A 26,173-nucleotide genomic window follows, 5' to 3' on the forward strand; every position below is an offset into this window, starting at 1 on the left:
CCCCCCCCAAAAAAAAAAATAAAAAATAAAAAATAAAAAATAAATAAATAAAGCCCCCGTCCCCCTCCAAAAAAAAAAGTAGTAAAGAAGTAAAGATGGTTTGTATTTTTATCCAAAAGAACATAACAATAATAGAAACCTGAATTAAATCACATATAAAATTCCATTCAAAGAAAAGGAAAGTTAACAGGAATAAAAATTTCCTAAACATTCCGCACGCCACCTATATTTATCAATGGGGGTTTTTATGATAGCGATACGCACATATCGTGAAAATATTTTGAGAGCATGGGAAAGCGTGTGTTTTTTTTTGTTATAGTGGTGAGAAGACATGAGCCCCTGAATGCTGGCGTACTGATGTGGGATATTTCTTATTCGATACCAATGATTTACAAATGTTGCTAAAATGACATGATTTTCCGGTATCTTTTCTCAACTTTTGGGTAAGTCATGCCTTTTTATGCGTTTGTTGGAAAATTAGAAATTCCCAAATTTACAGTCGGGCGAAAAATATGCTTATTTAGAAGCCTTCATGTCAAGGCCTGCAGAAAGACTGGGCTCGGGGGCTTGAGCCCCCCTCACTTTTTGAAAAAGTATGTTACAGAGAAAAAGAAAAAAAAGAGAGAGACAACAATAAGCGACCTGCCAATGTCCCAAATGAGGTATCAAAATATGCTCATCTGACCGTAATTAAATACCTAAAACTCCCGAGCTTCCGGGGGCACTGCCCCCCTGGACTACATCAATGGCCTTTAAGAGGGCGCCTGGATGCTCATCTAACCGTAATTAATTACCTAAAACCCCTGAGCTTCCGGGGGCTCTGCCCCTAGACTCCCCGTCAATTAGTGACCTGCCAGTGTCACAAAAAGGTATCTAAATATGCTTACCTGACCGTAATTGAATGCCTAAAAACCCTGAGCTTCCGGGGGCTCAGCCCCTTGACCCCCTGCCGGGGCTCAGGCCCTGGACCCCAAGCCAATTTACGCTCTACATGATCGTTAATACTCCACTTTGAAAAACTTTCGGCCGGTCCTGCATGTAACGTGTAAGAGTGGTGTTGATGCAGATTTTTCTTCTGCCCCCCCCCTTCCAAACGTTTTTGCTCATTACGCAACTGCTCCTGGAAGGTGAGCCCCCTGGAATGTTTGCCCCCCCCCCCCCCCCCCACCATCCCAAACTGCTTCCGGCGCGCCTGTATACAAGAGGCCCTCTATCAAAACGTGATATGCTAAACAGGCGGGCTCCCTCTTGCGTTCAGTTTAGTTTCCGATTCTCGTCAAACTAGATCACAGAAATTATTCTCCTTTTATGTGCTAGTCTACCTGGACAATAGAATAAATTTCATCTACTTTTATCCTTATCGTTTTCTTAGTACGCCCCTCGCCCAAAATATCAATACCCGTCTATCCTACAATTCATTGAGAATTAAAAATAAACATATTCAATAGCTAGAACATAATTATGATAATAAGCTTCAGCAGATTCATCAATGTGTAAAAGCATGAATTGTTGCAACTAGATATACACCGGGGGGGGGGGGGATGATATATATCTTTATATCCTTATATCCTTATGTAAACCAGTTCCATTAAACTAATCTATGATTAGGGCCATTTAGGGTTTGGCGATATTTAGTTTTGAACCTTCCATTTACAAATTTACATATATTATATATTTATTTTTATCCACTTCGAAATTGATCTTTGTTTAAATGAATAGGCCTATATGTGTATCTAACACAAGAGAACTAGATACAGTACATTGTATTTTTTAAAATATTTTTCGAAATAAAAGGAAACAAATACAAGATAAATATACATTCGCTGTGAAAAGAAGAATACATGAAAAATGTATTGTCCGATCTAAGAATGAATCTTATATGCTGCAGCTGCTGTGAATACGTGATTGTAACAGGGAGACTGTAGACTATCTGCAGTTCACAGTACTCGATTGTAATAAGAGGGGTGAATACAGACAAAAGAAACGCTCCTCAGACGCCCGCAGCCCACCACACGGCGTCTTTAGGAAATTAGAGAACCTCTGAATTGAATGAAAAAAACCAGGGTCAGAGTCCTTTCTTGGTTTTATAACACTTCCCATTTATACCAGAAAGAGGACCTCAAAACCAAAACGTTTATTTTGCCTTTTGTTCTCCTTGTCTTCAGGCTCCGCACGCAAACGAAACATTCGCTGTTACAAACGACATCGTGCGATATTGTGCGATTGCTCTAAAAAGTAGTTGGGGGAAAGGATATCGAGGACGACACATTTGCACTTGAAGAGTCGGGGATGATTGTATTTCGTGTTTCCATGGTTCGCTGTTGATTCGAATTTCTTCTGCAGGTCAGTCTGGTTAAATCCTATTGTCCTTTGAGGTTTCATGGTTCGCGGTTAATTTGAATTGTCTGCAGACCCTTCGCACACCACGCCGGTCACATATCCTTATATTGCTAATGCTTATTATTCATGCTTCCATAAATGATTGGGCCATTCATTTTGAACTTGATATGCTGTGATGTGCTGCTTATTATGACAAGAGGCCTTAAAGATATCGTAAGTTGATGATACTTTATGTGCGTTATTTTCATGAGAGACAATCTGGATCAGATTTGTGAAGAGGTCATTTTGTGTGACCTCAGACATAAACACTAGCTTCATAATATTTCTCGTCCGTTGATATGCGATGACCTTTCGATACAAATGCAATGAATCATGCCATATCCTATGAATACAGCGGTAGTATTGCATATATTGCCTCTAAGTGTGTAGCTAATGTTAATATTGGCTCAATCATTCTACAATGTCTGTACGTTATGTCGATAGCTAGATTACAAGAGTCGGAACTTAATCATAATCTAGTTCTGTGCCATTTAGTTATCAGCTACGCGGTCTAATTTTATCTCAAAAATGTGCTTATCCCGAAAGAGATTTACAGTACGTATGTACTTCAGTTGGAGGTTAATACGTCAGCTAGTGTAGTCATTGAAATGCTTATACCTCGTTCACGTTAGAAGCTTTAATATCATTCATATACGAGTCGGAATTTCAGTGCCATTCTCGTTTGAACACCAAGGAGGAAAAACGACCTGGAGTCATATTATCTGTTCTTTGAACCTGTCATTCAACCCAGCCCACAATATTTTCTAGCTCTAATCTGTTATCGTCCATATACGCCAGTGGTGGTAACTTAAACTAAACGACCAACAGTTACTGAACGATGACGACGTTGACGTCCGTGATGGAAAGCGCCGACGCGGTAGCGTTAACGTTATGCGGCGTCGTTCTTCTAGCGTCCCTAGCCGTGTGGAGCATGAGCCGCCCCCGAGGTTTCCCGCCAGGTCCTCTTGGGGTTCCCATCCTAGGCAGCGTGTTCTGTGAGTATACAAGTCGACTTCTGTTGTATGTCAGTAATATACCATATATGGAAACGATAATTTGTTAGATTATGATTTGGGAGGGATGTCTGACTCCAATCAGTACTACTTGATGCACTATTCATATATTAAGAGTAGGGGAAAACCCCCATGAGTTATACCAGGAGGAGATACCCGAGGGTTACAGTGATACAGTTCGCTTTTCGCCTCCCAGGGCCAAGCACAGGTGACGCCAAGATACTGAATACTAACAATAATATTTGGAAGAAAGGAAAAAAGACTAGATAGGTCGAAATTCAAATGAGTATCCCTTCCTTACAAGAGGATATCCTTGTCTGAGCATTTGAATGCTGAATTTTTTTCTATATCATTGCCCCATTCTTTTTTCTGTCCGTCTTTCGTTCTTTCTTTCTTTTATTTTTTTGCTTCTTTGATTCTGTCTTCCATGTCTTTCTTTAATTCTTTTTTGTCTTCCGTTCTTCCTGACTTTCTTTTATTATGTCTGTCTTTCTTTTTTCCTTCCTTCCTTTCTTTCTTTTCAATTCTTTTCTTTCCTTTGTTCGTTTGTTTCATTCTTTCTCTCTTTTTTTAAATAAAATCCTGAACCCGGCCCCGATCGACAGCGATGACGGCCAGCCCCGAGGAGATCTTCGTGCGATGGAGCAAGCAGTACGGCGACGTGTTCGGGTTCAAGGTCGGTCAGAGAATGATCGTGGTCATCAACCACCAGGACGCTATCAGAGAAGCCCTCCTCAAACACGGCATCGAATTCGCAGGAAGACCCGATTTCTTCTCCTGTGAGTAAGCTTATACTTTAAATCCCCACTGCACTACGTATAGCTACTTGCTCCCCCTAAATAGCAAACAATGCCTAATCGGTGACCTTTGGTCCCCCATAGTCCCCTTTTCCTAATGTTAATTGATGAGATAACCACCTGTCAGTGACCATGCAGGGAGGTCTAATCCCTCATGGCCAAACTAGTTCAGATATCCTTTAACAATGACAGAGCTTTTTTTTAGTTGTACGAGACTTAATTGCTCTGCAGCAATCGCTCCGCCTTATACCCTAACTCAATTCTAAACGTCAACCCTGCACCTAACGCTTTAACTAACCCTAACCCTAAACCCAATCCTAACGATGCCGAGACATGTCTCTGACCTAACCTGAAACCCAATTGCAACCCTGACACTTACTCTCTATTTTTGTCAACATGAAGCCCGGAGTAAACTTTTGTCGTAGGAGCAAATGCTGGGACCCGTTTCACAAAACCTTTATCATTGACAAATGACAAAAGTCAGTGATAAATCTGCTAATGCCAATCAGACGCAATGGTTTCACTGATGACAAGTTTTGTGAAATAGGGCCCGGCATCTCTCCTTATCTCACATGTTATTATACAGATTGTTTACTGAACTCCTGACAATCATGACGATGGAGCATTAAGAAGGCCATTGAAAAAATTGCCTTCATGACTTTGAAGGGACATCTAACCTTTATAATATAATAAGTTCATTTGTTTGAGAGCAGAAACGGAAGAGAAACATAACTTCGAAGTTTGTAATGAAGCGGACCATTGATAAGAGAGAGTTACGAAAGTTTGAAGTATATGAGATCACTAATTCTTTGTGAATCTCACGTATTAAAGCAATTTGACTAGTGGCTTGTGATGTAGTCATTGACAGCTCTCCCGTTTGTCGTTTACAAAAAATATACTCATGCTGAAAGGCATTTTTCCGCCTTTCGCGCTGTATCACAAAAACCAACCTGTCATATTTCATTTCCAAAAAATCAATTTCCCCCGTTATGATCGCGTCCTCGTAATCCCTCGACTCGAAGAAACACATTTGGTTCGGATTATCCTAGCGAGTGGTTGTCATGGTAACTGTGTCCCTCTCCAAACCTTACGGCTGTTTCTCTATTTATTGCAAAGATTGATACAACATTTTCCCCACCCCTCCATCTTCCTGCGATCTTTCATTTTTCGATTGAAGAGCAAATATACGTGTCCGTTTATGCTATAAAAGTTTATTATTGCTTTGGTACATTATTCAATGTTACCGTACGTAATACTAGAAATTTGTTTTAAGCTTACACGTATTAAAGGCTTCGATTTGACCAACCAGACTAAATCATGCGTAGTAGTTGTCTTCAACAGTGTAAAGCAAATAATATATATAGTACATGTACTTAGATATTATTATGAAACATCAATGACATTACAGGACTTGCGGTTGATTAAGATCAATCGCAACTCTTTATGAGACAAGACGGGGCCCTGGACTCCGTTTCGAAAGCATGACTATAATCATAGACGTAATACAAATGCTATAATCAAGAGCTCACTATCTCTATCTCTGCATGGTTTCAAATGACAGACGATTCGGAAATCGTAATCATCTTTATGACGATGTGGTGAACGTTGTTTACTAGACACTGTCTTGACCTTTAACGCATTGCCGGATGTCCTTATAAATCCTGCAGGATATAGTTTGATTAGTGTTTTTTATGTTTTGTTTTGTTATACCTCATACTATCTAAGCTAGGCATGTGCATTAAGATTGAATATCCTTATGAAAATGTTCTCGACAAGCACCTTAGGAATAAAATGGCAGCTTAATTGGCTAAAGCCACGATTTTGTAGGCACTTTGAGCATCCCCTTGATTGGATATGTGCGCAATACGAATCTATATATATTTGGTAGGCATATATTGTTTCACCCGCCGCCCCTCCCCCTCCCCCGCCTCCCCCCCCCCCCCTCTCTCTCTCTCTCTCTCTCTCTCTCTCTATTATCTTTCTGTCCTCCCCACCCCGTCCCCTCTCTCTCTCTCTTCCCTCTCTCTCCTATCTATCTCTTGCTGTCTCTCCCCCACCTCTCTCTCTCACACACACACACCCTCTCTCTCTCTCTCTCTCTCTCTCTCTCTCTTTCTCTCTCTCTCTCTCTCTCTCTCTCTCTCTCTCTCTCTCACACACACATGTTCACATGTTCTTCTATGTTTATTTTACTCTGTCTGTCTTCTCTTGACATCCCCATCTCTCATTCAATTTAGTTTTCTCTCTCTCTCTCTCTCTCTCTCTCTCTCTCTCTCTCTCTCTCTCTCTTCATGAAACTAGTTGGAGTGTTCACATATGGCTTTAAAGACATTATCTTCAGCTCGTACTCCGACACATGGAAGCTGCATCACAAGTTCGCTCACTCGGCTCTCAGGTACGGTAATTAATTCCAGGGAGGTGATAGGGGAACTCCCTGGTAATTGTGTGTAAAAAAATAAAATAATTGAAGAACGAGGTAAAAATTACGAAGTTTATCATTCCACCCCCCCCCCCCCCCCCTCACCCAGTAGAGGTTGGATATCAAACGTATGTGCTGGAGATCCTTCTTGATTGAATTGTTTCTAAGTTATTGAAAATGCATTTAATGGAGTCATCAATTATGACGTGTAGAGCACTCTCAGATGATAATGCATCTGGAAATTTGGATGATATCTACGAAGAATTAATTTATAAATTTACAGTGTATATGACACAATTACAAAATTTTACTCATGGCGAAGACATTTTATGTTTCATTGGAAAGTAATTGACCTGTAAAATTGTAAGGTTTTTTTGCATCGTTCCTTAATTCAATTGAGTTATATGCCTACTAAACATTAATGTCAATCGTTATCAAGATCACAAGAGATTTTTGAGCAATCAACATCAAGCAATTCCAAAAGCCTTGCTATGTCCATAACCCTCCTTCATCAGCTCGAGATTGCCAAATAACCCGCTATTTTAACTATCCCGATCGCAAATCATCCAGCTAATTTGCGTCTTCATCAGCCCACAGTTGCAATTAGCAGGATATTTGGTCGAGATAATCATCCCAATATATCTTGGGCTATAGTTTGGGAAATATCCGCTATTTGCCCGGTGCGTCTTCACCAGCGCGTACGCTGAGCATAATATATCGAGCTCGAATTTCGAGTTTCGAGGTCGAGTCTCCAGCTGATGAAGACGCGGTTTGTAACTTCGGGATTATTTCCCCCAATCAGAAATAGCGGGCTATTTGACAATCTCAGCTGATGGATACATGTAGTGTAATCTGAACATGATTTATATCGGGTGTAGCCTACAATTGCTTATCGGAATTGATTTCTCGAAAATCTTTGCGATCGTGTTCATAAATATTCATATATAAAATGAAATTGATTTTTTTTTCAGACAGTTTGCATCTGGTAAGCGCCTTGAGCATCTCCTGCACGGATCCATCGCTAAGATGGAGGGCTACCTCTCGAAGATGGACGATAGCGAGCCTGTAGATCCCAAACTCGTCATTACCCTCCTTCTCTATAACGTCATGTCGACAATGTGCTTCGGAAAAGAGTAAGAACTCCCCCCCCCCCCCCCCCCCGACAAGGGAAATATATTTTCAAAAGTCTTTTAGGAGAGAAAAAAACACCTCCTCCTTCCGGCACCCCTGGAGCTCATGGTGATCCCTTGGATAATGATACCATGAACAAAATATGTTCTCTCTTCAATCACCCAACACCTAACCATATTGAGAAGACTACAGGCTACCCGAAATTGTGTTCCTAGTCAGTGAAAACAAAAAAATAAAATTTAAAAGATCCATCGGTGGGAAAATCCCTCCTTCTTTCAGAAAACCCTGCATCCAGTCCTTTTTTTGGATAGAAACAGAGTACTCCAGATTTTTTTTCAACAATGGCCTGTATCGTATTTATTTGGTTAAGCCCGATCCTGATTCTAAAATCATGTTTAACAAAGATAACACTTAGACTTTGACTAGCTTGACTAACCTTAATCAAACCCGATTTCGAACAAAACCCTGAACCCTGAACCCAGCGTCAGATTTAAATTTTAATGCAATACTGGCCAATCTGTTCATTTTCTTTCGTAGCTACGACTTCCTCGACGAGAATCTTATCGCATGGAAGGAGAACAACGAGAAACTCAACCAAGAGTTCGGGATGGGCGTGGCGGCCGATTTCTTCGGATGGGCCCAGTATCTGCCGACACCTGGAGTGAAGATGGTGCACAGAATGCGAGACGAGCTTCATCGGTTCGTCTGGGATGAGCTCGATAGCCACAAGAAAAACTTTGATCCAGGTACTTAGCGATATGATATCAACTTGTTTGAATGTTTGAACAGGTTAATCTATAAACTTATTCATCATGGGCAGAATCGTTATCTTTATTCCATTTATATTGGCATATTAAAGATTGTAATGATACGAATATCTTAGAAAAGAGATCTTCCCTCATCCACTCCTGTATTCTTAATTTCACACTAAGCCCATTTTCCTTATTTACATGAATCAAACAAATCATTCTCGCCGGAATTATTAAGCAAGCACACTTTTAAAAATTATATTCCAAAGATTTTCATGGTAAACTAAAGAGCAGGAAACTTTTCTTTGACCCACAACTTGAACATTTTCTACGTTTGTTTTTGTAAGGGCGAAAGGGACACTAAAAAGAGCACTTGACTGTAGGAAGGTAAGATCAGGGAGAGATACATCGAAGGAAGAAAGGTGGAAATACACTGGTATATATGCAGAGGATAGGAGTCTAAAAGAGAATAGGGGAGAATAGAGGGAAATAACGGAAAGAGGGACAGAAGAGGTTAACATTCAACTATTTTTGAGTGTCTCTCTTCCTTTCGTTTACTCTTTGCACTTTAATGTGGTTTCTTTTTTCTTCAGATAATGTTCGAGATGTCTTCGACATGCTCTTATTAGCACAAAAGGAGGCGGCTGATTCAGGAAACCAAGATGCTGAGAAGCTGAGCGATACCCATCTGGTTCTAACTGTCAGCAACATGTTTGCCGGTAAGAACAACATGATGACCTTCATTGTCTCAAAACTACATGAATCTATCAAACTGATAAACCGATTTTAAAAAAAAAGGAATAATATCAAAAATATCACGAAATTTTTAAAAAAAAGATTTTCAACCCATCCCGGGCTGAAGTGTGAGCCTCCAAATGAAAGTCACCACCGACTTACGCTAATACTTTTTTCCGAGCAGACATCTATCACAATATAACATTTTGAAGTGGATGAGTATACATGTGTACAAAGAGAATGACATTGTGTCCCTACAGCGGCGAGTTCTGGATTGTCAAAAATAGGGGAGGGCAAAATTTCCAGACAAGAATATTTTCTCTGGATCGTTTCGATACTCTAGCCGACCCTCCCCAGGCTGTTTCATTTCATTAGGCATGGCAAGGGTCCGTGGTGGAAACAAATGATTTTTTTTTTAAAGGATATAGTTTTTTTGTTTTGTAAAAGAATGCCTCCGAAAATTCCCGGAGTATGATTTTGAATCCAATCCTCTCTCACATGATTCGATAAGGATCCGGATTACCCCACCCCCCCCCCCCCCTCCCCAATCCGCACTTTTGCTTTTGCAGGGTACAGGTTTTGTTGATAATAGATCTGAATGGCGTTATGATAAAAAATCTTGATGGCTTGGTGAGCGGGATGCCAATTAACTTTGCACTCCCAGTTATACGACATTATAATTCATGACTAAACTTTTAAAAATCTACCTGGCAGCTGGAATCCAAACCACCACAGAAACGCTCTACTGGGCCTTAGCCTTCATGGTCGAGCACCGGGACATCCAATCCAGATGTCAGGCCGAGATCGACAGGGCCATCGGACGCAAGCGTGTTCCCGTCGTTGACGACCGTGGAAGCTTGCCGTATACCGAGGCTACGCTCTACGAGGTGATGCGCTACAGCTCCATATTGCCGATAGCGGTGCCCCATGCCACCACCTGCGATGTGAATTTTAGTGAGTCTGTCACCCTTTACTTCCAGGCATTTTCCGTGAAGAATATAAACGATCTTGCTTGAAGTTTCGTATTTTTATACATTCATTCAGTAAATTGCATTTCCTGTTTCTGCTGCCTCTTCTATTTCCACCCCGCGCCATCCCCAATCTCTCTCTCCCTTTCTCTCTCTCTCTCTCTCTCTCTCTCTCTCTATCCCTCTATCCCTCTCTCTGTGACTTTCTATATCTCTCTATCTTATTCCAGCTCTCTTTCTCTTTCTATGTCTCTTGCTCTCTTTTCTCTTACTACGTATGTCCCTTTCTTTTAACATCGCCTTTCTGATTTGATTTGATTTGATTTGATTTATTGGTTTCTGCATCTTTTTTTCTTTCTTTTCCATTATACATTTTCATTTACATTATATGGTTTGATACAATATATTTAAGTGTATATAATTTTATACAGATAATATGCGAAATTAAACGAATATATTGAATAAATGATTAACATACATTAGATCTTCATCATCATCTTCTTGTGTGATGCTTCGTTATTATTGGAGATTCATCGATTCATGTAGTACACTATACACAATTAAGAACGACAAGTTCAAGTAAAATTCATGGAAATCTTTCATTTTGTCAATAGTGTAGAGTATAGCGGTTTTTCCTCCCCAAATGAACGTTTTGGAATAACATTTTTTTGTTCTTGTCTCGGCAGGAGGATACCGAATCCCCAAAGGAGCCGTGGTGATGTTCAATACCTATTCGATGCACTACGATCCCAATGCTTGGGAGAGCCCTACTTCGTTCAAACCTGGTAAATACAATAATAATATAAATGTAACTTATATAGCGTAAAATATACTTGGAGTGGTGGAGTGCTCAAGGTGCATGTAGAAGTAAGTAAGAAGTTTGAAAAGGAATCAGAGGTTGTACACTTTTTGATGTCTTCGGGAAGGCTATTCCATTAGGAAGGACACGCGTGAGCAAAGGATCTTTCCCCCAAGGTTTTGCAAACTTTAGGAATCACAATGGAACCGGAAGAAGATGAGCGTAAATGTCTTGCAGGGTTGTAATTTTGGATTAAAGCTTCATCCCCACCCCCAATAGTTCCTCCTTTAGTTTAAATACATTTGCAGTTTGGCGCTGAAAAGGGATGGGACCAAGTAGAATTGTTTGAGCATCATGGGAGCCACTAAAAGGTTTGAATATTGCAGGGATATGATGAAATAGTAAAATCGGTAACAAAACAAACATCTTGGGTTCCTCTCTGTCTAACACATTAATTGCATGGGTTACACCCAGAGGTTACTGTGGCATTCACTGTCCCAAGTGCATGACGAAATACAACAACAAAAACAAAAGCAACAGAAGATACTAAATGGATTTAAATGTCCCTTAAATACAATTTACTATCCTTTTACCTGGAATTGTCTTTCGGGCAAGCATTTTCAGATAGATCTCTGTACAATTTGACGGCTCTCATTTTCATTCAACAAATAACTACCATCAAAATTGGAATGCAAAGTCTTCCAAACTGTGTCTTTTGTCTTTTGGGATAAGTTGCAAGAGACGGGACTACGGAAACACATTCAGTAGTACGTATCCAGCAAGTGATTTTCATAGGTATTGTGTGGCTTTAAGCGGGATTGCACTACTTGTAGCTACTTGCGCCCTCTTTTTAATAGCCAACAATTCCTAGGAGGTACCCGTTGATCCCCCACGGTCCCCTTTTTCATATGTTAATTGAGAGCTGATTTGGTGAGATAACCACCTGCCAGTGACCACGCAGGAAGGTCTAATCCCTACTGGCCAAATAGTGGAGATAGGCTTTAAAGCATTGACTTTCGAAAAGTACCCTTTTCTGTAAACTTAACTTAAATACTAAGGGTGGCTTGGCGGGAAGCGTTGTCACCCCCATCCTTTGGCTTGCTTTCAGTGCATCATACATATTAAGCACACTTTTCAATGCAAAACGATTACTTCTAATCCTGCTTCTCTTCTCCAATTCAAAGAACACTTCCTTGAAGACGACGGCAGTGTTCAACAGCATCCGTCGAGTTTTCTCCCGTTCGGAGCGGGACGCCGAAGCTGCCTCGGGGAAGTCGCGGCGAAGACGGACCTCATCATCATCTTCACCTGGCTGCTGCAGAATTATTGCTTTAAGACGGTACCAGGCAAAGAAACGACTAGCTTGCTGCGGGTGATTGAGAACAGTGCTGTCGGGAGGAACCTGGAGAACTACGAGCTGATCATGGAAATGAGAAAATGAAACTGTAAACCCGTTGACTACTGACTTATCTAATTCCCATAGACTTAACACAGGGACCATCAGGTTCCAGTAAGCAATGGGTTAACTGGCTAGAATTAAGTGATGGTCATGGTGTGGTAAAAGAGTGCCGCCATCAATGTCTTTTCTTTTGATGGTCTCTGCAGGATTCTTCCTTCAAGAGAGTCCTTGGGAAAGGATACAAGCTTTCGGTGACTTCCATGAGAACAGTTCTGCCCGTACAAACCTGAAGACATCTAGGGAACTACGAACTTATCATGGAACATAGAAAGTGGAACTCTGAACCACGACTGACTCCAAAAAAAAAAAGCTAAGGATGCGGTCAGAGTTAAAAATGGACCGCGGAACAATCGTCACCAGTGTATGTCAAACCACGTAACAAATTGGACATTGTTCCTTTTCTTTAGTTTGGTGTTTAACCCACTGACTGTCGAAGTCTCACATTGTCATAGGTTTAATACACCTGCACTAGTCTTGCCAGGAGGGATTATACCTCCCTGCAAGGTCACAGACAGGTGGCTATCTCATCAAATCAGCTCTCAATTAACATAAGAAAAAGGGGATCACGGGGGACCAACGGTCACCGCTTAGGCACTGTTGGCTATATAGAGGGCGCAAGTAGATATAAGGAGTGCAGTGGGGCTTTTAGGGATAACATTTTCTTGAAGTAAATAAAATATTTTTATATTGAAGTAAAAGTATTGCAATGTCTTGTTGAGCTTACATATCTGTCACAACTATCAGGCATGGTTTCTGCATGTATATCGGTTTTTAAACATATAGTTTAATGTGGATTGTAAACTCGTGACATTCTTTATTCAGTGTGGATTGATATATGAATATCTTTTCCTCTTAAATCCATGTAAAAATAAAAAGTTATGAAATAAATAATAATAGTTTTTAAAACTGTTGCTTTTCAATGTCTCTTTCACTCGCTTCTGGATTGCGCAGAGGGGACGCCGAGTTTTTAATCTCTAAGTTGTTCTACGGTTTTGTGCATTTTGCGCCCCTTTATTTCAATAAGGATGAAATTATGTTTTGTTTTTAATTTTCTTTTTTTCCTTCTATTTGAAAGGCGTATAACGGTTACTTGGCGTCGACCGCCCCCATCCCCTCTCCCCTCCCCCTCTCCAATCTACTGACATCCAGTATAAGGTCATCTTCATTGCCTTTCCCTTATTCGTTTTTATCTTGCACTGAAAAACCAGTATTCAAGCTTCATAAACGCAGAATAGCGCCCCATCTGTCTGTGGGATCATGTTCAAGATGCTCTCTACCTTGGACTAGATCACGTTCGTCAAACTTATGGCATTTCCCTGTTACAAAGCTTCGGACTTTGTACTTTCAAATATTTGTCTAAGGACACCATAGCAGTGTTTGAAGTGTATGGTAGTGTAAAAGAGAATGTCCATTTCTGACAAAGGAGAAGACAAAAATTTGTGAGCATACTGATTCTTTTTATATCAATTAGAATGGGTATCACAGTAGAAAATATGTCCCCTGTTGAGGACTGCTCTTTAAATGCTCTGATAAATATGACAATGAACAGGTTAAAACATTTAATAGATGATTGCTGACATACGACAAACTTTGCGTCGTCCCATATACCCATTTTTATGTGTTGTGCGGCAAGATTTTTTTTCAATTTCTTGTCATCATTTTGATGATTTCAAGCTTCTAAGTACACACATATCTGTATGTACTCCACATTCTACACTGTTCAGTTCAGTGGCGTACACAGGATTTTTTCAAGGGGGGGGGGTTAAAATCGGGCCCGATCGGGTTAAAACCCCCCCCCCCCCCCCCCCCCCCCCCCTGCGTACGCGCCTGGTTCAGTTGAAGTAAGTAATCGTAAGAGCTAGTAATGAGAGAAGATAAATTCGCACGTCGGAACTTCAACCAAAATAACAACAACATAAAAGAATATATATCAAATGATTCAGCATTACATGTCATGAGAAAAGACAGGTATGGAAATAATGTATAGTTCTAAACATACCTGCATAATACTAATTTGATCATTATCATTTGTTTTTTGTTTTTTGGCCGACTCTGTCGGCAGCAAGCCAGGTCTGTGTTAAAAAAAACCCACGCGGGAAGGCCTTTCATTTAACTGCGAGGTGCAGCTGAATGTGTAAGATCATTAATGTAAATAAAAAACAGTAGAGGACCTAGGATAGAACCTTGTGGAACGCCATGTAATAGAAGAAAAATTGGAGGAATTATTATTATAAACTACATAATTGAGATCTATCAGAAAGATTACTTTCAAACCAAGATGACTACTGAGCTGGGAGACATTGCCAGGCATAGCGCCAGGTGGAGGGGCATAAATCGAGACTTTATTTATTTTTATTTTTTTTTGGTGTACCGTGTATAAACCGGGCCCCCGACTTTGAATTTTTTTCGGCGGCAAAAAGTGCGGTTCATACACCGTTAATTATGGTAATTTTTTTAATATATGTTTTTTGCTTCTATTATTATCACATTAAGAATATGAAGGCATTGGAAGAGCCATGCTTTTCAGGGAACGTTTTTCCCTGATGTTCTTCCACACCTGGTTAATAACAATGAAAACGCTCATAAATTATCTTTTAAAATCCGGTTCAACATAGGAAGTTAGTGTGAGGTTTACGTTTCCTTTGTTAAAAGGGGGCTTATATAGACCTGTGTTATGTTGTTAATAAATTCAAATTCAACTCATTATTGTTATTGTTAACTCATTATTGTTATTGTTATAATTTGAATGGGTATCACAGTAGAAAATATGTCCCCTGTTGAGGACTGCTCTTTAAATGCTCTGATAAATATGACAATGAACAGGTTAAAACATTTAATAGATGATTGCTGACATACGACAAACTTTGCGTCGTCTCATATACCCATTTTTATGTGTTGTGCGGCAAGATTTTTTTTCAATTTCTTGTCATCATTTTGATGATTTCAAGCTTCTAAGTACACACATATCTGTATGTACTCCACATTCTACACTGTTCAGTTCAGTGGCGTACGCAGGATTTTTTCAAGGGGGGGGGGGGGGTTAAAATCGGGCCCGAAAAATTTGCTCCCGAAAATTTGAAAATCGCGCCGGCCGAAAAGTCGCTCAGTGGGGGGGGGGGGGGGGTTAACCCCCCCCCCCCCCCCCCTGCGTACGCGCCTGGTTCAGTTGAAGTAAGTAATCGTAAGAGCTAGTAATGAGAGAAGATAAATTCGCACGTCGGAACTTCAACCAAAATAACAACAACAAAAAAGAATATATATCAAATGATTCAGCATTACATGTCATGAGAAAAGACAGGTATGGAAATAATGTATAGTTCTAAACATACCTGCATAATACTAATTTGATCATTATCATTTGTTTTTTGTTTTTTGGCCGACTCTGTCGGCAGCAAGCCAGGTCTGTGTTAAAAAAAACCCACGCGGGAAGGCCTTTCATTTAACTGCGAGGTGCAGCTGAATGTGTAAGATCATTAATGTAAATAAAAAACAGTAGAGGACCTAGGATAGAACCTTGTGGAACGCCATGTAATAGAAGAAAATTGGAGGAATTATTATTATAAACTACATAATTGAGATCTATCAGAAAGATTACTTTCAAACCAAGATGACTACTGAGCTGGGAGACATTGCCAGGCATAGCGCCAGGTGGAGGGGCATAAATAGAGACTTTATTTATTTTTTATTTTTTTTGGTGTACCGTGTATAAACCGGGCCCCCGACTTTGAATTTTTTTCGGCGGCAAAAAGTGCGGTTCATACACCGTTAATTATGGTAATTTTTTAATATATGTTTTTTGCTTCTATTATTATCACATTAAGAATATGAAGGCATTGGAAGAGCCATGCTTTTCAGGGAACGTTTTTCCCTGATGTTCTTCCACACCTGGTTAATAACAATGAAAACGCTCATAAATTATCTTTTAAAATCCGGTTCAACATAGGAAGTTAGTGTGAGGTTTACGTTTCCTTTGTTAAAAGGGGGCTTATATAGACCTGTGTTATGTTGTTAATAAATTCAAATTCAACTCATTATTGTTATTGTTATAATTGTTATTATATCCATAGTGACACCTAATCAGCTATGCTGGGCCGATTTAGTTTACAAGGAAGTCTGGAAACTGAGTTACAATCATTATGAAGATGAGGGTTACGACTTTAATATATATTATTAGTATAACCCAGCCTTTAAGTCATGAAGGATTTTAAATGAGTATTACCAAACGAAGTGCGGGCACAGAAGTAATGACTAATGTAATCATGTTAAGCGCATTCACAAGTAATTATGTTTATAAATTACTAAATAAATAAAGGTAAAGTAAAGATATCAACAACAAAAAGTGATATTCATGATGTTTCTTTATTCATTATTCAACCTTATATCGAGATAAGAGTCCATAATAAGACAAAAACGAATCAAATGAAAGCAACTTGATTCACAAACGAATGGCAATTCATTGTTTTGATGAATATATCCTATCCCTTGTGCGCAAATCGATTCTGATATTGCTGGTTTTATCGTTCTACTTCCACGATCAAATGGGATATCATAAGAAAAGATAAAGAGAATTCCTTCTAGTGATGTAAACAAATTTAGTTGTGCGTATCTAATGGGTATAACTCGAGGGAGTTTGGTTTCGTTCTTTTAGAACTAAAGAGATGATAGCAAAGAATTCCCCCCCCCCATAACTCGGGGCCTGACAAAATAATGTTAATACGCAATCATATTGCCTAAGGAAATAATGTTCTGATTAGGCTATATAATCTTTTAATAAGATGAGATCTAGTAAAATTACCATTAATTGCTAACGAAAGGAAGATGGTTAAATTACACTTATAACAGGAGATGATATATCTCTTGGTTCTATAACTACAAAAAAAGGTATATTCAATATTGAGTGCATGGCTTTCTCAAGAATCGTCAAGTATGTAATTTTGGTCTAATGTTTTGTCATTACCAGAGTATTTCAACTGGAAAATGTTTTTCACAATTTAGAGATAACAGGATTAGCAATTCAATTTAAAATTTCTGAACAATAGTTTACCTTCAAAGGAAAATTTGCTAAAATGCTCAGTGTTCTTAATGACAGCAAATGGAGACGGTGTAAGGAGGTTGAAATAACTTTTCATTTTTTATTACACTGTAAACTCGTACGAACATTTTGGAAATCCTTAAAGACTTTTATGTCACCTTTGCAAGATAAATAAATAAAATATATATATATATATATATATATATATATATAAGTAAAGAACTTCTAGTGATAGGCTATAAAGTGGACAATGTAACTTAATGTAACCATATGTTAAATATTATTTGCAACATAGCACAATAGACAGTACATCGAAATTATATAAAATGTACATTTAAAGGTTTTAAAAAAAAACGCAAATTCTTTATGGGTTGATTTCAAGTGAATGGTGAAATCATATCTGAAAAGTGTAATTAACTATACATTTAGAAAAGAAGATGACGTTCAAAAAATTGTATCAATGGTTGCTGTAAAACTTTGATTTTTTTTAAAAATTGTATGTATATATATACGTATATATATATATATATATATATATATATATGTTATTGCTAATAAATACCTCGAAAGAGGATGAGAAGGAAAACAAATCTTTGTACACTGTCGCTCATAAAGGTGAATTTTTTTTTTTAAATTCCAATTCATGGAATTATTTTAAAAATAATTTAAAAATGATAGATCTAGATAATAGTATACATTCTCAGATTTTATTGAATAATAATTTGCCAATGTGTGTTTTGCGTGACTGCTAAAGCATGTGTATGCTACTATGCTTATCAACTAGGGGACCTATGCACTTAAGTCATAAATGACAGTAATGAGGATTAACGCCCACAAAAGGGCACTATTATGGCACATCGACACGGATTTGATCCTGGGGCCTCACAGTTACGAGGCCATTGCTTTGTCACTGAACCATGACTGTACGCAGCGGGGGCTAGGGTAGGGGGCAGTTTCCATAAATTAAAAAAAAAACAGAAAATGCAATAAATTTTCAATAATTTATTGCATTTAACCCCGGTGCCTAACATTAAAAGAAATCTGTGTGCCCATGCCTTGAGCCATAATGCATAGCCGTCCAGAGGATTTTTTTTTATGTTGGGGACCGGGGTAAAATGCAATAAATTATTGAAAATTTATTGCATTTTCTGTTTGTTTTTTTATTTATGGAAACTGCCCCCTACCCTAGCCCCCGCTGCGTACAATCATGTTTCAGGGACAAAACAATGGCCTCGTAACTGTGAGGCCCCAGGATGAAAACCGTGTCGATGTGCTTTATTAGTGCCCTTTTGTGGGGCATTAATCCTCATTACTGTCATTTATGACGTGAGAGCGTAGGTCCCCTAGTTAATAAGCATAGTAGCATACACATGCTTTAGCAGTCTCGCAAAACACACATTGGCAAGTTATTATTCAATAAAATCTGAGAATGTATACTATTATCTATATCTATTATTTTTAAATAATTTTTTAATAATTCCATAAATTAGGGTAAAACTAAAATATTCCACCTTTATGAGCGACAGTGTAATATTCGCACCTTTAAATAGGTGATGGCCAAGGCTATTGAATTTGCCTTAGGTTGTTTTTCTTCGAAAGCCTTTGCGATCGGATTCACTGTAAGTGAATTAATACGAATCACAGATGTGAATAACAAATCTTCCCTCTGCAGTGCGTTTACAGATTGCAACATGACGAATAGTGAGCGGGTGGGGATCGGTGTATTTCAGGAACGGGGTTCGGTCGTGATCGTCGAAAACGTTGAGGGCTCCCTGCTCGTACGTGATGAGGATTGACATCGTTCTGTTGCTACTCAGTCCATACGATGGGTTGCGTTGCGAAGCTACCGTACATCCAGCCTTACAACGACCAATAAGACGATAAGATCCTCCAATATCTACGAGAACACAACAAGACAGATAAAATGAATGCGTGCTCTTGGCCAAGCATTAAACAAATATCGGTGTATCCAGATATTTATAAACAGATGGACAGGGGGCACAGTTGAGTCCTTTCAAGCCAATAACCAACATGTTCGTAAACGATTCCACCGCTATACGGGAACTGGCATTATGGCGGGGGCGGCGGCGGCTACACAGGTTTACTCGATGGATGAAATAAAAATCAAGAGGGCCATTGGTTAAGGGAGGGTATGGGTGTGTTTCAGCGTCTTCATTCCTTCATATTCCCGCTATCTTTTGATTTTCCTGGGTATTTTCGCCATTTAATTGGGGATCCTATGCCCCCTGTGAATCATAAGAAATTACTTATTTCGGCGGTAAATATACAACACTTCCAAAATCACATACCTCCATCGATTGAACTTTGTATCGAACAACTTACACAAAGGCGTTGGAACAGGTGTGGTAGGATGATTTTGGTGCCCTCCCTTCATTTTTTTTTTCAAATTCGGACAACCATCATTTGAGGAAAAGGTGGTATTGTTTATTTTTTATATAGGGTCCGTGGTCAAAATCCCATCAATATGCTATGACAGGATTACGTAATGCAACACACGAGACTGACATACCCGATCGAAGTCTCAAAATATTTGGTTGCTTAATTCATTCATTTTGTATGATTTATATTTAAATTTTTAATGAATCTAGAATTACACCATCATTTTGATCATCTTACATATGTAGTAAAGTGGTTCATCTGATCTCTGAGACGAATGGTATGTAGATCGTTCTGCCAGCGCAATAATGGTAGTGCCTACCGACCGAGTAGAAAACCGAATACTCAAATTCATGGATTTATCAGCTGGGACAGGCGGCAATTTCTCAAAAGGGTACCGCTTTCCAGTGATATAACATTGCGTTGTCCGGAGATGGATATCACCTAAAGAAATGGCATGATAGTGAATCGAGAATATCACCCACTCGCTCAATCAATCAATCAATCAATCAATCACCGTTATGTTGCCAACTTTTGTTGCCAACCTATGCATGAGTAATGCAGGCACGATTAAAAATTGCTGCTATACATGATTGATATATGAATGTAATTTATATTGATGTAATTACTGTATAATTGTAACTATACATGTTTAATTTATAATTGTAATTATGCATGATCGATATATATTTGTAATTGTAATGCATTATTGTTTGTATTTGTTTTATATGTAGTTGCCGCACATGTTGTTTTATACGTGGAAACGTATAAATCACCACTACGTTCACTATTGAAAGAGGGGCATGGGGGGGGGGGGTGTCCATCGTGACAGATTTTCAACTATAGAAGAAAGACAACCCGCACGTTAATCATTGTCTTAGTATTTAAAACTTCAAATCCTACCAGTTCCCTTCCTCCCCCCTTTTCTTCCCCAAAAAATATTTTGGGGTCGGGGGTGATATCCGCCCCCCTCCATTGTTTCCTCGCTTGTCCCTACTGAGGTCCATACCTGGATACGCCTTAGACTTGCCCATAAAAAACATGACTTTGATTACCTGTGAAGTTACCGCTCCGGGCAAGGGAACCATGACAGTCTCTGTCATCTAAAGGTGGCGTTGATGCTGTTGGGGGCACTGTAGATGGCTGAGCTTCATATGGTTGCGGTTTCTCCATCGCTGAAAAAAAGTAATCGTTATTTTTAAAAAAAATGAAGTGACAGGAACGACATTGGCAAAATGAGGGCGAAGCAAAGTATTACGTTTATATTGAACACAAAACAGGAAATACTCCCTTTAATGGTTCCCCGGCAGCCATTTATGCTCCAATGGCACTTGGATTAGAGCACTTTTTTCTGTGAAGAAAGTAAGTAACATGTTATCATAACTCTTTATTTTGTTTTTTCAGAATGTTCTCTAAGAAGTGCACTCGTATCCCCGAACAGGAAATTCTGGATCCGGCGCTGGAAGAAGACTCATATTTCATTTAAAGTATATTGATTGCTATACATCCAGCTCTTGACTAGGTAAATCTGTTGATTTATCCGACATTTCTGATTCTGTATTTACCGAGAACGCTGCAAATTTCGTGCTGTCTTCTGTTTCTTATTCCACACCCTTTTGGAATCCACGGTGCCTGGTCGTGCTCAGAAGCAATCATCGAGTCATTTCTAAGAAGACTTCTTCGACATCTGAGTTGAAAGAATCTCGTTGACGCATCTTCAAGTCTTTCGTGACATGACTGGGCATGTACACCTGTGGAGAGAGAGAGAGGGGGAGAGAGGGGGAGAGGGCATGGGGCGGGCATCGCGGTAAGAACTTGGGAAGAACAAACTATGGTGAAATGAGTAGAATACCGATTTTTTTTTTCTTGGCGGTTTTAGAGACAAATGCTGTTTAAAGAATCTTGCATCCTCCACCTGACTTTGATTTCATACTTGCAAAGTGGATATTAATGGCAATTATACTATCTAGAACTGTTAACATGTATACTAATACAATGAAAACAAAAAAGGAGGGGGGGGGGGGGGGAGGGGCTCTGAAAATATAATGCATACTTTTTTGCTTAACAGGGGTTAAGAGACTATTGGTCCAATAATGAGTTATTCCAATGAGTGCAAGTCAGACAAAAAGCTTCAATTTTTCTCTCCTGAAAGATAAGTATTTAACAGTTTAAATAACTTCATCTTGACTTTGTGTTTGTGTGTAATTGTTAGAGATTTCGCAAAAAGGAGGTCACTAGTTACCCCCTTTGAACATGAAGTGACACGTGGGTTTTCTGCTTGTTTTAAGATATTTTCGACAATTCTTTTGGCAAAATTTGGTTCAACACTTCAATTCAAAAGGTAATGGATAAAGGGATTCCTAATATTATAACAGCAGAGGTAAAGACCGTTCGATATTAAGCAGTTAATAAAACGGAGAGAGAAATAAGAATGATATATAGACGTACCTGGTAAACCGGTTCCAATTATCACAGTAAGCACGATTGGGTAGTAGATTCTGATCTAGAAAACAGATTGAACAAGAACTCAACATTTCAATCCGACAAAATGATATTCCGAACCCAAACAATACATTGCCCCAGAAGCCAGTCATAATTGTCATTATTTACTTCAATTTTTTTTTTTTTTTTTTTATTTATTGAGATCATAATCTATAATCATGTATTTTACTTTCTTTCTGTATATATCCTTCATGTATGTTGTTACTGCTCAAATTGGGGATATAGGCTTAACTTAGACAAAACTATTAATTAAAATCTAGATTTTCGGGGAGAGGCAATGTAGGGAAACTGTGCCTAGAGCCGTGTGTTATACAAAGACTGGACAAATAGATTAATACATGCTGAAATATTTAATCAATGAACAAGAATTTTTTAAGGTTATTTTGATCAAACAAGTTTTTTTTATCAAACATTAAATTCAATACAAAAATACGCTGATATTTAGATTTATTGATTAAAACAAGAAGACCTCACTTTTATCTCCTTGAAATAACATTATGCCCCAAAATACCGGTTATTAGAAAACTGTTCCGATGACAATATTGTTTCACAGTCAATACCCTACACTAGCCGACTTCCTAACCTCTACCCTTGACCAACAGTGATAGGCCTATCCAATAATCTAACCCTAACCCTATCCTAACCTTTAACCCGATTACAACCCTAACCCTAGCCCTATATCTCGGACGCATCAAATCTCGGATTAAATGTCGCCAGGTCATAAGGTGAATCGCCGGAATTTTCCTAATTTATAAAATCCACTTATTTTGTAGACGATAAAGGCTTCCTCATGAAAATACGTACATTGAAGAGACGCATCCTGACTTCAAGGATTAAGAATACCGAGTGAGGCACTAATAGAATCAATCGAAAAATTCTTAGAGATTGTGTCTAGGTGTGGGGTTGTGCGTGTGCGAATGTGTGTTTGACACGCCAGCATAATCGTGATTTTCTGTTCTTTAAAAAATATAAAATACAAAGGTAGAATATTTATGTTCACTTTAATTAGCCTAATAGCACTTGATTGAATTGTCCAATTTATTGGAAAGCCATTACATTTTATTGAGAAAAAGTTCAGCGACCAATGCCAGAGACGGAGGTAATAAGAAAATTTATGGAACAAGTTACGACTGTTTTCACGTTCCCATAGAAATAAGAGCTCTCCTCTTTTGAAACGCTCGTTTCATTTTCACCCATAAAGTACAAAACAAGGGGCGTGCGCTGGCTCCATCTAGTGCTGAATTCGTCACTGACATTAAACTTTAATGCGTTGGCCTTTTCTTCTGATAAATAAAATCAAGTGAAATCGATCTTAGATTGTCAGCATGAAATACACCCACACACACACACACACACACACACACACGCACGCACACACGCACGCACACACACCACTTCGAAAGCTACACTCAACAGTGGTAGCATATATAGACCAATAGCTGCAAATGTCTTTGACATTTAAATTCGGCCCGAGTAAGTCCGCGAGACGTACAGTTCCTTTTTACATGAACAGCCATAATTACACCTGTGTGGTAGACACACAATCAAAACTGGTTTTCGTATATGTTCTGACTGTATTGCTCCCATCTTGTCCACGCATGAGTCTTACCTGTTAATTATGCAGCGGAGTCCTCCCGGAAACTGTACACACAGACGAACAAGTACACATATAAAATATGATATGTCAAGCGTTTATTACTAGTCGGTATACCAACAGTTCGACAGCAAAATCAGCGAAACGCTCGAAATCTTGTAAAATGTCACAACAGGATTGATGAGTAGTCGAGTATAACATAAGAAAATGTCCTAACAATATTTTGGGCACATTGTTAGGAGATCTAAAGGCGTTGATAATGATAAGCAAGTACTGCAAGGAGCAGTCGAAGAAAAACGGGGTAGAGGTCGTCCACCAATATCTTGGACTGATGATATCAAGAAATTGTCTGGACAAGGAATGAAAGGTGCAACACAAATGGAAGGTGAAAGAGTTGCGTGCTCTCGTGAAGACCACAGCAGCGCTTTACAGCGCCACCTGAAGTTGATGATGATGATGAACACCATGAGCAGAGGGACCGAAAGTGGAAAGACATTCAGGGGCTTAGGGCATATATACTTGTACCCGATTATAGAATGTTCATAATATGCAGTTTCTCACACCAAGTAGAGAAGAGCGTTTAAAGAGAAGGTTAAGTTCTGGGAAGAGGTAAAAAATAATTTGTGAGCGTTATCATTGTTATTATGCAAGGGTGGAAGAACATCAGATTAAACATGTTCCCTGAAAAGCATGGCTCTTCAAATGCCTTCATATTCTAAATATGACATGAAAAATCGCAAAAATCGGGGGGTAGGTTTTTTTTCGCCATGTGCTCGTGTAGTCCCATATACATCATTCTGTGTACAGTGCTTATAACTTTGCCAGGATTTGGCCAAATTTCTTATTATTTTGATGATTCCAGAACCTTGCAATACACACAAAAACTTATATACTAGATGATCAACCTTTTCTGATAGATTCCACACCGTTTCTTTCACAATGCAATCACAAGACCAGACCTCAACTTTATCTTTAACGTGTTTTCAGTTGAAGGGCGATCCAGGCCACCTTTTCACGAAACAGTCATAGGTACAAGTTCACCGACATTCCATTGCATCACGGGTTAAATTTAATACACGCAATTAAATGGAATTTCGGTGAACTTGTACTTATGACGGTTCAATGAAACGCTCACTGCTATATAATTCTAAGAACAATTATTAATAACAACTTCAAGCGTTGAAGCAATGAAATTGGTAGAGAGAAAACACAAAAAGGCACTGTTTGATTGTCAAGAGAAAAGGTTAAGTGAAAAACTGTCAAAAAAGGCAAGAAATTGAGGAATTATAATCCAACAAAAGGTTAAACGTCAGGAAAGGGGAAACGTCATTGCATGTATACGAATACAGTTAGTAATCTACAGTACAATAGTTTTACTGTTATTGCCAAGTCGTGCTCATCTCAATATTTGCTCATTTCGGTCAGAACAATTTGGGTGTGTGTATAAGAATATTATAAATAAATCGTGGCACAAAAGTACTTCGTTTGTGTTCGCACTTTGTTAACCCCATCCATCTTATATGTTAAACTCAAGTACCTACACTTCACCTCTGTCTGGGTAGTCCTAGCTTTGTTTAATTTTAAAGGTGGGAGAAAAAAACCTCTGTCACAAAGTATAGCAAGCGTTGGCTTCAGAAATGGAGCGTTTTATTTTCAAATAGTCGCAGTTATTGAGAGTATATCAGAGTTGAAGAGGGGCAGTAATTGACTGTGATTTTAAATTGTTGCTTTGAATCTTATATCGCGTTAATCTTGCGAATCTAATATCTGGAGAAATCAAGAAGTTCTACAAACTTTGATATATTGTCAAGTAGATGGATACGCACAAAATAAAAATGGAGTCTGAATTGTGGGGGTGCGAAAATTTTCTCTGTTTGAGGAAAAGGGACTAGGAAGCGAGTATGGCGAAAGGGGGTGATATATAGAGAGAAATGGTTACAGCGCGAGTAAGAGAAACGAAGATAGATGAGAGGAGAGAAGGAAACGAGGAAGAGAGAGAGAGGGGGGGGGGTAGAACAAGAGAGGGAGAATAGAGACACAGGGAGGGAGAAGGGGGCTGGGTTGGAGCCAGGTACAACGAGATTTGAGTGAAAAGCACAAACTGAGAGAGAAAGAAACGTGGATATATAGAGACTAAGAAAGAAAGGAGAGAAGAGAGACAATGAGATATATAGAAAGAGAGAGAGAGAGGGGGAGCGG

The 26,173-nt window shown here is 39.0% G+C and overlaps 1 protein-coding gene and 1 long non-coding RNA gene across 2 annotated transcripts; one reads left to right on the top strand and one right to left on the bottom strand.

The window, feature by feature from the left end:
- Window positions 1–1,996: 1,996 nt before the first annotated feature.
- Window positions 1,997–13,358, top strand: LOC576122 (steroid 17-alpha-hydroxylase/17,20 lyase). The gene is made up of 10 exons (XM_030979587.1): window positions 1,997–2,553; window positions 3,178–3,374; window positions 3,998–4,171; window positions 6,491–6,584; window positions 7,580–7,741; window positions 8,277–8,485; window positions 9,082–9,207; window positions 9,938–10,177; window positions 10,878–10,976; window positions 12,175–13,358. The coding sequence occupies exons 2-10, from the start codon at window positions 3,218–3,220 to the stop codon at window positions 12,429–12,431; spliced, it is 1,518 nt and encodes a 505-aa protein (XP_030835447.1). The 5' UTR covers window positions 1,997–2,553; window positions 3,178–3,217; the 3' UTR covers window positions 12,432–13,358.
- A 7,563-nt stretch (window positions 13,359–20,921) lies between these two features.
- LOC115921833 lies at window positions 20,922–22,451 on the bottom strand. Its single transcript, XR_004063129.1, has 3 exons — window positions 22,327–22,451; window positions 21,444–21,629; window positions 20,922–21,053 (listed from the first exon to the last, which is right to left on the bottom strand). It is a non-coding gene; the product is annotated as an uncharacterized LOC115921833 (long non-coding RNA).
- Window positions 22,452–26,173: the final 3,722 nt, after the last annotated feature.

The sequence above is a fragment of the Strongylocentrotus purpuratus genome, unplaced genomic scaffold, assembly GCF_000002235.5.
Source record: "Strongylocentrotus purpuratus isolate Spur 01 unplaced genomic scaffold, Spur_5.0 spur5_scaffold_10, whole genome shotgun sequence".
In the NCBI taxonomy this organism is placed as follows: domain Eukaryota; kingdom Metazoa; phylum Echinodermata; class Echinoidea; order Camarodonta; family Strongylocentrotidae; genus Strongylocentrotus; species Strongylocentrotus purpuratus.